The 15,585-nt window shown below is 53.9% G+C and overlaps 1 protein-coding gene across 1 annotated transcript in view; it reads left to right on the top strand.

The window, feature by feature from the left end:
• The window catches only part of MAPT (microtubule associated protein tau), a 44,816-nt gene extending 29,473 nt beyond the window's left edge, over window positions 1-15,343 (top strand). The window contains exons 6-14 of the mRNA XM_017833298.1: window positions 171-1,037; window positions 3,205-3,251; window positions 4,398-4,577; window positions 6,677-6,803; window positions 7,384-7,434; window positions 7,873-8,138; window positions 11,366-11,458; window positions 11,606-11,698; window positions 15,146-15,343. Coding sequence (XP_017688787.1) covers window positions 171-1,037; window positions 3,205-3,251; window positions 4,398-4,577; window positions 6,677-6,803; window positions 7,384-7,434; window positions 7,873-8,138; window positions 11,366-11,458; window positions 11,606-11,698; window positions 15,146-15,343 — 1,922 coding nt within the window. The remainder of the gene's footprint in view (window positions 1-170; window positions 1,038-3,204; window positions 3,252-4,397; window positions 4,578-6,676; window positions 6,804-7,383; window positions 7,435-7,872; window positions 8,139-11,365; window positions 11,459-11,605; window positions 11,699-15,145) is intronic.
• Window positions 15,344-15,585: the final 242 nt, after the last annotated feature.

The following is a 15,585-nucleotide window of genomic DNA, read 5'->3' as shown; positions in this document are numbered from 1 at the left end:
AGGCAAAAGCCACTGTGGCAGTGAGTTGTCTGTTCAGTGGGGCGGTGTGGGACTTCTTTTATCCTCTCAGTTGACAGTAGAAATCCTCAGTCTCTCAGCATTACATGACTGTTTGACATGCCTGTGCTAATTTTTTGCCCCTGCTTCATACCCCACGTCTACAACTCCAGAGAAGCCGAGCTCTCCAAAGCTCCAGCCCGGCCCTCAGGAGCGTGTGGGAGAGGCAATAAAAGGAGAAAGCCAGCCCCCAAAGCAGGGACCTGGGGGCCTTCAGCAGCCACTCCTGTCACGTGAAACAAAGGCTCCAGCAGCAGCTCCCACCAGAATTGAGGTCACCATCCCAATCCCCCTGGATATGTACCAAGGCTCCAGAGCATCCGAAGGCAGCGGTGAGCTGTGGGATCATCGAGGCAGAGAAGGCATTGGTGTGGAGCCAGAGCTGGGCCGTGATGTGCTGGCAGGAGCAGGGGGCACAGGTGACCATAAGGATGGACCACCTCCTTTGTGTACCAAAGCCCCATTAAAGGAAGATTCCAGTGGGCAGCAGAGGGATGAGGATCGTGATATTGATGAAACTTCTGAGCAGGATTTGCTGTCCCTGGTGGGTCAGCAGGTTTCACCAGGACCTGAAGCAGGCTCGTGTCCAGCAACAGCCAAGGAGACTCTTGAAGAATGTGATAGAGAAGGGTCCAAAGACGTCCCCAGAGACACCCTGAGAGAGGCACCTGTGGCTGAAACTCAGTCACAGAAAGCAGGAGAGGACCAAGAGGAGAAGCAGCAGCCACTGAGGGGTGAAGGAGGTACAGACATCACCCCATCAGAGCCTCCTGAAACCATCTCCCAGAAAGAAGCTGAGCCCGGGGAGGGAGAAGATTCTGGACCCTTGCTAGAAACAGCCAAACTCCCTCCTGAGTTAAAAGGTGATGTGGAAGACAAAGCTGCTGAGGTTGTGCCAGACACAGGAGAGTGTCAGACGCCCCAGAAGCAGCCCTGTGCCCCGGCTGCAGACAAAGCCAGCCGTGTCCCTCTCCTCAAAGGTGTGTGCTCCGTTCACTGCCCTCGGCTCACCGGTGGCTTGCTCCCAGCAAGGCTGCCTGATGCAGCACCACAGCTTGCTGCCACCTCGAGTCCTGCTGCTTGGACTTGGCCTGGATCTGCGCTGTGAACTGATCTCCAACGCGCCGCTGCTGCTCCCTCCCGGTCCTTCCCTCCCTGTTTAATCCCGGGTTGGATTCCCAGACCCTTGCGCTGCCGTTTTGCGTCCCTTGCATGGTGCTGGCGTGTCCCCAGTCGTGCTTTTTTTTCACCTGTTTTTAGTTTGATTTCCTTGGATCTGTTGGGTGGGCGCCTTGACTCCCACCTGGCACCTTCCCAGAGGAGAGGAGGACCGGATGGACGTGGTTCTGGCCTGTTGGAGCGGGGCTGACCTGGCGCGCGCTGCGGCTCATCCCGGCAGGACACGTCCCATCTGGTTTGCATGTCTGGTCCAATAACTCTTGGAATTGGCTTTCCTAAAGAGGAGGGAGGAGGAAAAAGGCAAGGGTGGCAGGTCTAACCATGGAGAAGCCCCGCACTGATCCTGTTTCTTATACTTTCCCCTTCAATATCCACTGCTGAGTGCTGCTGCAGGCAGGGTCTGCGGCCAGCTGGGCCTTTCCCCACTGCCAGGCATGTCCATTGCTCTTCCAAAGCATCCTGCTCCAATCCCAGCTCTGGATGGGATGTCCCTGGGCGTTCCAGAGCATTTGGGGGGTTCAGTGGGAGCTTCCTGTGGGCGGGGAGGCATCTAACAGTCTGTGGGGCAGGGCTGGGCTGTTTTGGGGGAAGGTCTGATTTCGCCGCTGAATGCACGAGCATCCCTTAGACCTCTCCTTTCTCCAAGGCTGTTTTCCACCCCTCCCGAGGCTCAGGAATGTCACTAGAGGCCCTGCTCAGTGTCCAGATGAAGCTTTTGTCATGAGTTGTGTTAACACAGCAGGACACACGTTGCTGTCTCACAGTGTTGTACCTCAGCTCTGGCTGCCCAGGGTCTATCCTGGGGGAGGCTCTGCTTCTCCCTGCAGTTCCACATCCCAAAAGCTGGTTTGGCTGCCTCCATTATCCTAGGAATGCTGCTCTGGTTTGCAGCAGGCAGAACGTGCTCTTTGCTGCGTGGGGCTCATGAAGAAATTGTTGATGGAGCTTTTTCCATTGGAGCTAAAGCTCATAACATATTTCTCGTTGTTCCCTATGGAATCAGCAGTGGGAAGCTTCCCACGTGTGCTGCAGGGCACTGGCATGGCTTGCACGGGAGCCTGGAATGATGGTGGGGTGGGGATGCATTGCCCAGAGCCAGCCAGCTTCTGATTCAGTAGGAGAAATTCAATTATTTAATGGTCTTTCCCTTCAAAACAGATACTCCATGGCTATTCAGCTCCAGCCTTGATCCAATTTGCAGTTTAACTGAATTTGGGATGGGTCAGTGTTGGATTAACAGCATGGTCCACGTCCCCAGGAAAGGGCTGACCCCCCAGGACAAGTTTCCAAACACTGGGAACAATATCAGCAGCTTTTCCTCCCAGACTGGGGAGGAATTAGCTGAAGACAGGGGAAAAGGGCTCTGTTACAAGTGCCTTGTACTACAAACAGTACTTCCTCCCCATTTTTAATCTCCTAATTAGACTGACCCAGGTGGAAGGGGCACTGTGCTAGGAGGCAGAGAGCAGTGTGTCAGGAGAGATGGGAATTAACAACATCCAGGGATAAAAGTGCTCTGCAAAGCCAGCACACTGAACAGCCACCTTAAATGAGGTCATGGTGCTGCTGGATTGGGGCATCCTTTGGTTTGAGTCTTTATTTATATACTTGCTAGAACCAGTGGGGGTTTTAGAGAGGGAGACTCGTTGAAGGGACCTTTCTGTCCTAAACTGGTCGGATCCTGCTGGATCTGAGTGCAGATCTGGGCAAAATGCTCTCATAGAAACCTCGTCGGTGTGTCTCGTCTCAGTGATGACTAACATGGATCATCTGTTAACCCAGAAAGAATGTGTTTACCATGGGGAAGTATTTCTGCAGGAAATGGTGACTTGGTAATATATTTCTAAGAACAGAGTTTAGTTTAAGGGTGAGCAGGGAACAGGGAACAGCCCCCAGCAGGTGTGTTGTCCTCTCTCTGGAGTTCCTGACCAGTCCCAAGAGGTGTAACTGTGTGTTTCCCTTTGTCAGGTCGTGTTGACAAGGAAGGGACCGAAGCTGATGAAAAGAAACCCAAGGTGAGCTAAAAAATAAAGCCAGAGGTGACACCTGTGCATGTTCCTGGCTCCTCTCCTGCTCTCCTGGCCTGCAGTTGTGTCTCTTAGGAAACCTTTCTCATTCCCTTCCATTCTTCCATTTGTTTTTCAACAGTGTTTTTATTTTTTCTTCCCTCACCCTGGTTTGGATGGTGCAATCCATGGGGTTCTTTGAGGGTGAGGAAATGATCCAAACCTAAATCAAACATGTGGCTCACAGGGTTGGGTGTGGGGTTGGAGAAATCATTTTCTCAGCCCAGCACTGGAAAGCAGCAGCTGCCTTTGGGGCAGACTCAGGACTGCACTGGGTGTACTGGGGACGAGCAGCATGACAGTGAAAAGAGCAAAACATGTAATTAAAACATTAAATTAAATAATCTAGGCCTTGCAGATCATAGAATATCCTGAGTTGGAAGGGATCCACAGGGATCATCAGCAGAGTTTGAAATTCCAGAGGTTTAACGGTATCTGTCACACTGGTAGTTTGGAGGAGGTTTAGTTCATCTGGCCATTAGCTTGGTTAGTGCCTGAGGGGGATGATGGACAAGCTGAGGGGCAATTTAAGGGGTAAAAAACTGAAGGTGAGGAATAGAATTATTTGCAAGCACTGTGAAATTGGGTTTTTCTCTAGGGAAGTCTGGCAGGGTTGTATCAGGCTGAGCATTAGACGTGGTACCAAGCCTAGATAAAACCAGTGCTCTGTTTTTGGCAGAGCAGGTGGGACGGGGTTGAGAGAGCTGGGAGCAGCCACCTGCATCTCTCAGAAATGGGTGTTGGTAGTGCTGTTCCTTTGCCAGGAAGGAGGAGGGTTTGGGAGCGAATTGAGGGTTCTGATGGTGAAATGTGCCCCTGGTGTGGAAGGCAGAAGCAAGGACAGGCTGTCACAGGGTGACACTGTCCCCAGGAAGGGGCTCGGGTGTCACTGCACCCTGTGGAAGGAATAGCTGGGGTATCCCATACTTGGTGGAGGAGCCATGGGCCCTGGCAGTGCCACCTAACACCTATCCCCCACCCAGCTCTGCATTGCACCTTCTAATCCTACTTTATGTTGCTGATCCCATTTTGTTTCCCTCCCATGCTGATTTTTTTTTTCGTTTGTTCCCATTTTATTTTGTTTCCACGTTTAAGAAATCCTCACCTTCCACTGCCAAACCCCCAGGGGACAGACCCTCCATCCCCCCCCACCGACACACCTCCTCTAGCACAACCCCTTCGAAACCACCCTCCAGCCCTGCTCCTGCCTCTAAGCGAGTCCCTCCTGCCACACCCCGAGCTGCCAGTACAGGAACGCCAGAAATGAAAGCCAAGGTAAGGAAATGGGGTGTGAGAGAGGCAAAGGGGAATACCTGAAAGCATTCCTGAGTGATGGTCTGTGGAGAGGGCAGGATGTGCCTCACCTTCCCATGGCCACGGCCAGGTTTGGCTCCAGTTTTGGTGCTGGAAGGAACCAGCACGGGGAGCAAAAATAGCTCTCGATGCAGGGTGTTATCTGGTCTCCCTGAGGCATTTCCAGGTCCTTTTAGGCTCTTCCTTGTTTTGCAGCTTTATCTGTGTTTCATGGGAGCGTTGGCAGCAAACAGCAAGATGTGTTTGCAGTGTGCCACAGCCAGACCTGCCAGGTGCTGCTGTAGGAAATGCACACACACCCAGCTCTGGGTTCCCTTTGCTGTGTTCACTCACACAAATACACCTGTGCTGAGGGAAAGCACAGGGATTGCAGGTCACACAGGATCAGAGCATCACGGGATGGTTTGGGTTGGAAGGGATCTTAAATCCCATCCAGTCCCACCCCTGCCATGGGCAGGGACACCTTCCACCAGCCCAGGTTGCTCCAAGCCCCGTCCAACCTGGCCTTGGACACTTCCAGGGATGGGGCAGCCACAGCTCCTCTGGGCAACCTGTGCCTCTCACAGATGATGGGATGTGGTTTTACTGGTTCTGCTCTGCTTCCCTGCTGCCTTGGGACCAGTCAGCCTGTAAATTTTTGAGTTCCATGTTTTCCATGAGCTTTTACACTGACCAGCACTAAGTAGTCACCAGAAAGAGGATGTGTGAGTTCAGAGGTTTGGGAAGGATTTCTGCAGGACCAGGAGACCATAGATAGGATATTGCAGTTCACCTGACGTTACAGGTGATGCAGGTGTGACAGTGGTGTACTGTAGGTGGGGATATCTGAGGTGCTTCCCAGTGTTTGAAGCCCGGCACTCGACTCCTGGATAAATTTATCTTCTGTGTGAAATTGTAGCAGAACAGGGGAAACAAAGTGATGAAATTTAGAGAACAAAGGAGTTGAGCATACTCTTGAATTTTCATGTATCTTCTGTAACAATTTTAGCAGAGCAGGGGAAACAAAGTGACGAGATTTAGAGAACAAAGGAGCTGAACATACTCTTGAATTTATGTATCTTCTGTAACAATTTTAGCAGGGCAGGGGAAATGAAGTGAGGAAGTCAGAGAACAGAGGGATTTTGCACACCAGACTAGGGGTGGTGAATGGGGCAGCTGAAGCCAAGGGCTCACCTGGGAAAGGTCACAGTCACTCCACCAGCCCAGGAGTGGCTGTGCCCTGTTGTGGCTGTGCCCTGTTGTGGCTGTGCCCTGGCTGTGCCCTGCTTGTGGCTGTGCCCTGCTTGTGGCTGTGCCCTGGCTGTGGCTGTGCCCAGGCTGTGGCTGTGCCCTGTTGTGGCTGTGCCCTGTTGTGGCTGTGCTCTCCTTGTGGCTGTGCCCAGGCTGTGGCTGTGCCCTGTTGTGGCTGTGCCCTGTTGTGGCTGTGCNGTTGTGGCTGTGCCCTGTTGTGGCTGTGCTCTCCTTGTGGCTGTGCCCAGGCTGTGGCTGTGCCCTGTTGTGGCTGTGCCCTGTTGTGGCTGTGCCCTGGCTGTGGCTGTGCTCTCCTTGTGGCTGTGCCCAGGCTGTGGCTGTGCCCAAGCTGTGGCTGTGCCCAGGCTGTGGCTGTGCCCAAGCTGTGGCTGTGCCCTGGCTGTGCCCAAGCTCTGGCTGTGCCCTGGCTGTGGCTGTGCCCAGTTGTGGCTGTGCCCTGTTGTGGCTGTGCCCAAGCTGTGGCTGTGCTCTCCTTGTGGCTGTGCCCTGCTTGTGGCTGTGCCCAGGCTGTGGCTGTGCCCAGGCTGTGGCTGTGCCCAAGCTGTGGCTGTGCCCAGGCTGTGGCTGTGCCCTGTAGTGGCTGTGCCCAAGCTGTGGCTGTGCCCTGTTGTGGCTGTGCCCTGTAGTGGCTGTGCTCTCCTTGTGGCAGGCGCTGTTGTGGGAGACAAGGTGTGAACCGGCACTTTCCAGGTGTGGGGAACCCTTGGGCTGCCAGGGTGTAGGAAGCAGGGGGAAGCAGGGGGGTCTCCTGTGCTCTGACCCGTGAGGGGTGACAACCCATCCCTGACAGACCCCCCTTGTGTCCCCAGGGCCCGGAGATGAGGGGTGGCACGAAGACGGGCACGCCGCGCTCGGGGCAGGCGCAGAGGAACTCCACCAACGCCACGCGCATCCCGGCAAAGACCCCCACGGCCCCCAAGACCCCTCCCAGCTCCGGTAGGTGACGGTGGGAGCCGTGTCCTGCTCCCTCCACCGCGGTGGGGATGCCCTCAGTGGCGCTCCCAAGTTCCCCGGGCAGCTCTGGGGGGTTAGTGGCCAAACTCACAGCCCCGGGCAGGGGCACGGCACAGGCTGAGCTCTGCCAGGGGGGTGGGAGCTGCTCAGCCCTCTCCTGGAGCTGGGATGAGCCCTCTGGAGTGAGCCTTTCCAGGTGCTGCTCTGTCCACACATGTGTAGGAGAGGGCAGTTGCTTTATCCCTTTGGGATACCCTCCAATTTGGAGGGTTTAGGCAGCTCCTTTTTAATCCATCTACTCCTTTTCTCTCTGACAATATTTCACAAACACCCAGGGGCAAGAGGATCAATTCTTCGATTGCAGGAATGGAGATTAGCCCATTATTATTCTCAGAGAAGAAAACCCCAGAAAGCATCAGGCATTGTGAATTTCCATTAAAACGGTGCATTTCACTGAATATACATATATATATTTCAAACTTAACTGGAGCTCCATAAAACCTTAAATCAATTAATTTTCCAGCTTTATTATGTTTAAGCATCTTTCTCATTCACTAAACAGGCAGAAAGGAGCAGAAAAAACCACCTCCTGCAGCAGCAAAGACTGAGAAAGGTGACGTTTAAGGGTTTTCTTTTCTTCTTTCATTTTCTTTTTGAACTGGGGACAGTTCTAAGCTGCTCAGCAACCAGCCTTATTTAATTACAGAGAAAAAAATATGTAAAAATGCTTCCAAAATTCTAATAGAAATGTGTTTTTGAGTGTCTTTTGTCTGTAATTCGTCATGCATGCCAATGCCACACTTGGGTGGGGAGTTTTACCAGTGACCCAGGCAGTGGAGACCGTCTTCCTTCTGAGATATTAGGAAATTGCCTTTAAATCACAGTTTTTCCTTCAAAATGGAGTAGAAGAAAGCGCAGCCGTGCACTGGGAGTAGCGGGGTGGGCTCTGGGACCGGGGACATGGACCCCAAAAAGGCAGGGAGCGAGCAGGGAAGGGGTGGTGTGTGCCCGGGTTGCCCACCCGCGCTCACTCCCTGTCTGCAACCTCCAGGTGAGCAGCCAAAGTCTGGAGACAGAAGCGGTTACAGCAGTCCCGGCTCCCCCGGGACTCCAGGCAGCCGTTCCCGCACCCCCTCTCTGCCCACCCCACCAGCCAGGGAGCCCAAGAAGGTGGCAGTGGTTCGCACCCCACCGAAATCTCCGGCGTCTGCCAAGACCCGCATCCAGCCCTCGGCCGCGCCCATGCCCGACCTGAAAAACGTCAAGTCCAAAATCGGCTCCACTGAAAACCTGAAGCACCAGCCCGGAGGTGGCAAGGTAAACGTGGGCTCTGCTTCCCCAGGGGCCTGGCTGTGGGGGCAGCGGGTGCTGGGTGCTCCCTCCGGGATGGGAGAGCCTCCCTGGAGCGGCAGCAGCTCTGGGCAGTGGGCAGCCAGACTTCAGCTGGGCTCCAGCCTGGTGCTGGGTTTTGGGTTGACTGGGTTGGGGGCTTGGCCTGGAATTCCTTGCCTGGCTTAGTAAAGCTCAGCTGTCCCACGGAGAGCTCGTGGTGTGAGTCTCGTGGAGTGGCTTCCAGGGAAATGGCATTCCCTCGTGGTGTCCAGTCAGGGACAGATTGTCCCTAGTTAGGGACAGATTGTCCAGTTCGGGACAGATTGTCCAGTTAGGGACAGCAGGTTGTGGCCTGCAGCCCTCAGGAGTGGTGGGATCAGGGCTGTGTTATGGATCCTACACTGTGACTGGAGCAGTCTCTCTGTTAGTGAGCAGGAGGATGGTCTGTCTCCTCCTCCTGAGGGGCTCAGGCTTGGACCCCAAGTTTTTCCAGACACTGGGATTTTGGATCCAACTCTGTTGTCAAGGGTTTGGGTTGTGTTCTGCCATCAGGTGCTGTGTGGCTACATGGGCAGTGTGGCATGGCCAGAACTGGTGGCACTTTTATCCTTTCAACCACTTTTCACTCCCAGAGAAGCTGTTTCACGAGCAGCAAAGTGACCTCTGTGTTCCAGGTGGTTGGGAATGAGGGTCTTGGGTTAAATTCTGCAAGCCTGGCAAGGGACACTGCCTGCTCTGGGGGTGACACTGCCTATTTTGAGGGGACACTGCCTGCCCTGGGAGTGACACTGCCTGTCCCAGGGGTGACACTGCCTATCCTGAGGGGACACTGCCTGTCCCAGGGGTGACACTGCCTGCCCTGGGGTGACACTGCCTGCCCTGGGGTGACACTGCCTGGCTTGCAGGCCTTGCAGAGCCATAATCATTCCTTGAGTGCTGTGCATGGCATTTTGTGTGACCTCCATGGCTCTGAACGTTCGCCTCTGGCACAGGGGGGAGGCTCTGGGATGGCTCCTCTGCACCCCTGGAAATGGCAGCCTGCTTTTCCATGGCCTTCCGGGCATTTTCTGCCGTGGCTGGAGATTTACTGGCTTTGTGCTACAATCCAGTGGGGCTCTGGAGCCTGGGCAGGGCCGTTGGTCATGGGCAGAGCAGCACGTGTGTCCTTTTTGGGGCCTCAACCCTCCTGCCCACTTAGCACAAGTCATGGGATTTTCCTCCCACCCCCACAAACCCCGTTCTCCTGGGATTTTAGAAGGAACCCTTCTGTTTACTGGAAATTGGTTAAATTATTCACTCGTTCTTTATAATCCAGCTTTTACAAGTTGGTTTTTTTTTTTCTCTCTCTGCTTCTCTGTCAGGCTTGTTTGTTGTTGTTACTGAAGAGTGGGAGCAGCTGAATTTGGGACAATTCCTTGCTCTTTGCAGGGGAGAAGGGCTGGGTGCTCTGTTGGGGGTTCTCTAGGACACGAGGCTGCTCTCAGCAGAATGATTGCAGCTGGAGCAGAAGGGGCTGATCCCACCAGTTTGATTTGAGGCTGAAATCAGAAATGGTTTTGGAGCCTGCTCTCTGTGCAGATTCCAGACCCCCAGCCTAGGGAAGCAAAGGAGCAAAGGGAAAAACACACCAGGAGCCAGCCAAGCCACATCTCTTCCAGTGTTTCTGCATGGTCTGAGCACTTTTGTTGTCACTGGATCACCGAGTGCTGCTCTGGCAAAGCCTGGTCTAGCAGAACTGGGTCGTGGTTTGTGGGATTAGTTGATGTGAATCTGGAAAATCATGCTTCAGGCACATACCAGCCTTGGTGCTTCTCATGCTGGAGAAGCAGGGAATAGCAGGGAGCTCTCCTGGCAGCAGCAGGCCTGGGATGGAGTGTTGGGATGGAGATGAGGTGCCTGCTCGGCTGGCTTTGGGGACGGGGCCATCCGGGGCTGAGGGATGTGACACTGCAGGATGGTCCCTCTCACGGGGTTGTGCTTCAGACAGGCTCAGGCCTGCGGGTTGTTACCTGCATTTACACCTGTGTAGGTTGTAAAGCCACTCCAGAGTGCGTGGGGGAAGGAGCAGGGACAATCTTTATCCTCGTTTTGCCCAGAATAGCTGATGCAAGGAGGTCGCTCCAGCATAGCTGCCCTTACACAGCCAAGTGGGGAGAACAAGCCCGAAACAGAACCAGCTTCATTAGCACAAAAATCCGTGTGTGGAGGGAAGGCTTTGGGGCTGGAGGGTGTAGCTGGCGTGGCACGTGGTTCCCATGTGGCACCGAGCTGTTTCCAGCCTCTCTCCCATGGGAGATGGCACTGGGAATATGTCACAGAGCTGCTGCCTCTGGGGAGTGGGCTGGGCTGCCCCTGTCATCCCACAGGGCTTAGGGAAACTGCAGGTGTGGGGCTGCCTCCCTGGCATGGGGCTGCAACCCTGGGATGGGATTGCAACCCTGGGATGGGATTGCAACCCTGGCCTAGGATTGCATCCCTGGTGTGGGCCCCATCCCTGGATGGGGCTGCATGCCTGGCACTGCATCCCTGATGTGGGACTGCATTCCTGGCTTGAGACCACATCTCTGGCCTGGAACTGCATCCTTGGGGTGGGGCCACATGCCTGGCATGGAACTGCATCCCTGGCAGTGTCTGCTTTCTCTTGGTAGCTGTAGAGGGAGTGTGAGCCCTGTGCAGAGCAGAGTTCAGGTGTCTTTTCCCAGTGCTGGACACGCAGCTCCTGCTCTCCAGCCTGGCCAGCAGCACTTGTTTGCCCAAGGTCGGGTGTGCCTGTCCCAGAGGGGGATCAGGATGCCAAGCATGGGAGCTGGGGCTGAGCAGGCAGTTTTCTCTCAGCTCCATCCCTCCTCCTTCCACATGCTCTGCACAAGCTGAGTCTCAGAGCACTGTGGAGTCTCAAGTGCCTTCCAGCGGGTTTGCTGCCCAGCAAGTTCCCCGTTCTGTTCAGTGAAAGAAAATGGGCTGAGCTCATTTCTGGCTGGTGTTTGTGGCCTGGGAACCAGGGCTGCATCACTACCCAGACGTGTCCAGTCTCTAGCTATAACCTGCCCACCTCCATCTTCAGTTTCCAGCCCACCAATCCATGCAGCAAGGCAGAGATTCTCCTTTTTGCTCTCAGCACTGAAAGGCAGGTTCCTGGTTTTAGGGATATAACACATGGTCAAGCTGCAGATGGTCACGTTGTTTCTCACGCTCTTTTCTGGCTACTAAAGGTGCAGATTATTAATAAGAAGCTGGACTTTAGCAGCGTTCAATCCAAGTGTGGCTCAAAGGATAATATCAAACACATCCCGGGCGGAGGCAGTGTGAGTACCTTCACACTTTCAATGCTCTATAATAGTTCTTATTATAAGTGGCATGTTGTGTACACTAAACTGCCAATGCTATCTGCAGCGATCCTGCCATCAGATAGCTATTGGTGACGTGCAATGACTCTTTTCTGGCTACCAAAGGTGCAGATTGTTAATAAGAAGTTGGACTTTAGCAACGTTCAATCAAGGTGTGGCTCAAAGGATAATATCAAACACATCCCGGGCGGAGGCAGTGTGAGTACCTTCACACTTTGAATGCACTGTGATAATCCTGATTTTAGTGGCATGTTGTTACACTAATCACCAATGCTATCTGCAGCCACCTTGCTGTCACATAGCCATTGGGGACGTGCTGTCATTTAACCCCATTAACCCGAAAGACATGGTGAGATGAACCCTAACAAGTCCTGGACATGCCTGCCATGGACAGAACTAACTGCCCCGTGTCCAAACCATGTCTGTAACAAAACATCCCAGTAACTCCAGGGTTTGGCACTACCTGGAAGGCTGAAAGCCTCGTTGTCTGTGGGATGGGGGCTCTGGCAGACAGTGATGTAGGAGACGAGTAAATTTATGAGCAGACCCAGTCCTCGTTGCTTAATGTGCTGCTAAATTGGACATGATCCTGCCCAACAGATGAACGTGCAGGTTCCTGCCCGTTCCCATCAGGCAAGTATGATCCATGCAAATATTAAGCTTCTCCTTGCTAACGAATGTGTCCGGCAGCGCCCACGGAGGCTGAGCCTAAAGTACTGTTGAGTTAATTGATTTGAACGCTGGCATTTCCAGCTGTTCCCAGATAAATACTGGACTCAGCTTTCAGTTACTGTGCCAGAAACCTGGAGAGACTCCACAGAGGTTGGTGGATTTACAGCAGTTTCACTGGAGACAGTTTGGGACCAGGAAAGATGACGGGCCAAGGAAGACCCCAAAGAGTGCAACCCCTGGTCTGTGGGGGCCTGGTCTGTGGCCATCTGAGGGAGCATCTCAGATGTTCCCCATGGATTTTTCATGGGCTTTCCTTGATCTCTGTGGACGCCCTCCCTGAGAAACTGAGCATTTGCAGAGGGCTTGGCACACGCTTGCAGGGACACAGCTGGGTTTGCAGCCTCTGGCTCAAATTTGGTGTCATTCTGCAGTTACTTCATGGGCCAGAGGAGCTGCTCTGCGAGCCCAGACCCCTGTGAAGCGATTCCATGGTTGTTCCTTTTCTTCACCGTGGAGTCCTGCACTGGCTGGGCTGCCTGGTGTGTGATGGGAGCTGGTGTTGGCCACAGATCCCCTGTGCTGTGGCTGCTGCTGAGCTCCAGCACAGCATGCTGTCCTCCACAGCGTCCCTTCCTCCACAGAGAGCTCACACTGTGGGCGAGTGATTGCAGCTGAACCGGGTTAAGAATTATCTGGATTTTTGGCTGGGGGTTGTGATCCCTCCCCAGGCCCTGCCAGCACTGAAAAGCCTGTGATCTGTGCCTGGCTGCAGCAGCTCTGGGAGCTCTCGGAGCAAAGCCCTGAGCTGACATGGCTGTGCAGGCTGTCCTGGGGGCAGGGATGGGCCTTGGGGCTCCTCTGGGAGAGGGGCAACAAGAGACCCCCAGGCTTTGATGGCCATTGTATCTTAAACCCCCAGGGACCACCTGCCCAGCCATCCCTGCTTCCAGGGGGAACTGTCACTACCTGAGCTGGGTATCTGGATTTTAAGCCTATGGATGCTCTGACCAGGTGATACATTAGGCAAAAAGCACTTCTAATGCTGAGGTGGGATCCCAAGGTCTCTGGCACTAGTTTCCCAGGCAAACTACTCTGTTCCCGTTTTCCTTTCTTGCTAAAGTGGGGAGAATCCTTCTCTGCTCCCAGCAGGATGGGAAGGGATAATGGAGTCCTGTCTGTCAAAAAAGGGACTGGAATGAGAGCAGAATGTTCCAATTGCTGATTGTTTGCCCTGGAAATGGGAGGCCTTTCAGTCCCAGGTCTCAGTGGTGCCTGAATTGCTCGTAGGCCCTTTGGGGTCACAGCTGGGATTAGAAAGGCCCCAGCTGCCCTTTTCGGGTCCCTTTCCTGCCTTCCGACCAAATCTGGCTCCTGTCTTGTCCAGTGCATTAAACGTGTGACCTTTCCCCAACTCTGTCTCTGTGTCTGTGTCCACGATGTGCTCCAAGGCCCTGGGGGTTCATTCCCCCACTCTGTCTCCTGTCAAATGTGCCTCTTGGTCTGCGTGAGCATCGGAGACAAGGCAGGTCAGCACAGGGCTCTGTGCTGGTGGGGCCAGATCTGCTCCCGTCCTTTTCCTGGCTCTGTGATGGAGGGGGAGTGTTTCTCAGGGGTGTGACAATCCAGCACCCAGCTCTGAGGGTGATGGGGTCAACATGAGGACTGGAGGGTGCACCTTCCCCTGGGGTTTGAGTCAGCACGGGGTTCTCAGGTGTGATGGAGAGCAGTGGCTGTGGTGAATCCTCCGTGCTGGTCTGGAGGCTGCTGGGAGGGAGGAGTCAGCTCCTCTCCAAAGCTCCCTTTGGTGCTGGCACATCCTTCCTGAGATTTGTGAGAGCAGCACAAACGTGATGCTGGAGAAAACACGGAGAGCAGCACATGCTCCCCACGAAATCCAGGCTATCCCCGAGAGCCAAACACTCCCCAGTGCGTGGGAACCACCCCCGAGGTGTTGATGGTCCAGTTTCTCCCGCACAGCCCCACTAACTCCAGCAACAACTGACCCACACTCAGGCGTGGGTCCAAACCCAGGGTGTGAGGTAACTTGTGGGGTTCTGGGGATGTTTCCTCCCCCCTTGTCTCCTGCTCCTGCCGTAGCTGCCGTGTGTGTGCCGTGGTTGCCTCCCGGGGGCTCCTCCCAGCCCCCTGCGGCCGTGGCTGTTTAACTGTGGTGTTTAACTGCTAACGTAGCACTAAACCAGCCCCTCGTTGCTGTCCCTCCTGTGTGTGTGTCCCGTGTCACCCGCTGTCCGTGGGCAGAGCCCGCCGGCCCCGCGCGGTCCGTGAGCGGGGCGGGATCCCTGGGATTGCTGCAGCCCTTGTTCTGAGGCAATAACGGGACAAGCAAATCAAAACCAGAGCATAAATGTCACGAAATGCTGTTGTGCTTCGATATTTTATAACATTTTAATCTCTTATGATGTGATCTCCAGATATTTAGACTTTTCTTTGCTTTTTTATTTCTCCCCCCCCCCGTTTTTTTAACCCTTATTTCCGTTACAGCATTTTTCAGAAATGCATATTTTGGTCACTCTTTTAAAAGTTCTGTGCACATTGATCATTTCTGTTCTTTCAGTTTTTGTGGACATAAGCTTTATGTTTTACACCAGAAAAGGTATTTATTTTTTACGTTTTCTCTCTGGTATATCTCCTCCTTTTGGATGATGTGTATGCAAATCTTAATTAATTACCACTCCACTTTCTCTCTCACTTGAGCACTTTAAAATTGCCTCTACTCCCCCCTCTGTGGAGAGGTGATCTCGTGCATGCTGACATGTTAAGAGGCTACTGCACACGGGCATTAATGATCTCCCATTTCTGATGATGGTTTCTTTTGTATCATTAATCTTCCTGGGGTTTGAGCTGTCCTTTCCCTCCAATCCAGCTCAGGTGCCGCTGTGTGTTGTGCTCCCCCTCCCCAGCCAGTCCATCCTGGCAATGAGCTCATCCCTTTTTCCTCTCTCCCACGGGCAGGTTCAAATCGTTTACAAGCCAGTCGACCTGAGCCATGTGACATCCAAATGTGGTTCCCTGGGCAACATCCATCACAAACCAGGTACCCTTTGGCCTTGTGCTGATCCTGGGAGCTGGTGGGCTGTGCTGTGGTGTGTCTGGAGATGGGGAGAGGGTTGGGATAGGGCAGGGAGTGAGGGCAGGCAGGTGGAGCAGTGACTGGAGCACCAGAGTGAGCCCTGGAGTGCTGGATGCTGTTCCCAGCTCAGTCACTGCCAGACCTGCTCCTGTCTGCCCGAGTGCTCCGAGCAGGGGAGGAATCTGGTGTCATCTGAAGGACTTTTCACAAGGGCCTGGAGTGACAGGACAAGGGGGAATGGCCTTAAGTCGAAAGGGGGTAGATGTAGATTGGATATTAGGAAGAAATTCCTCCCTGGGAGGGTGGGGAGGCCCTGGCACAG

This window comes from Lepidothrix coronata, unplaced genomic scaffold, assembly GCF_001604755.1.
Source record: "Lepidothrix coronata isolate B3197 unplaced genomic scaffold, Lepidothrix_coronata-1.0 Scaffold213, whole genome shotgun sequence".
NCBI lineage: Eukaryota > Metazoa > Chordata > Aves > Passeriformes > Pipridae > Lepidothrix > Lepidothrix coronata.
Note: the sequence above shows the minus strand (reverse complement) of the source record. Positions and strands in the feature narration are given on the sequence as shown.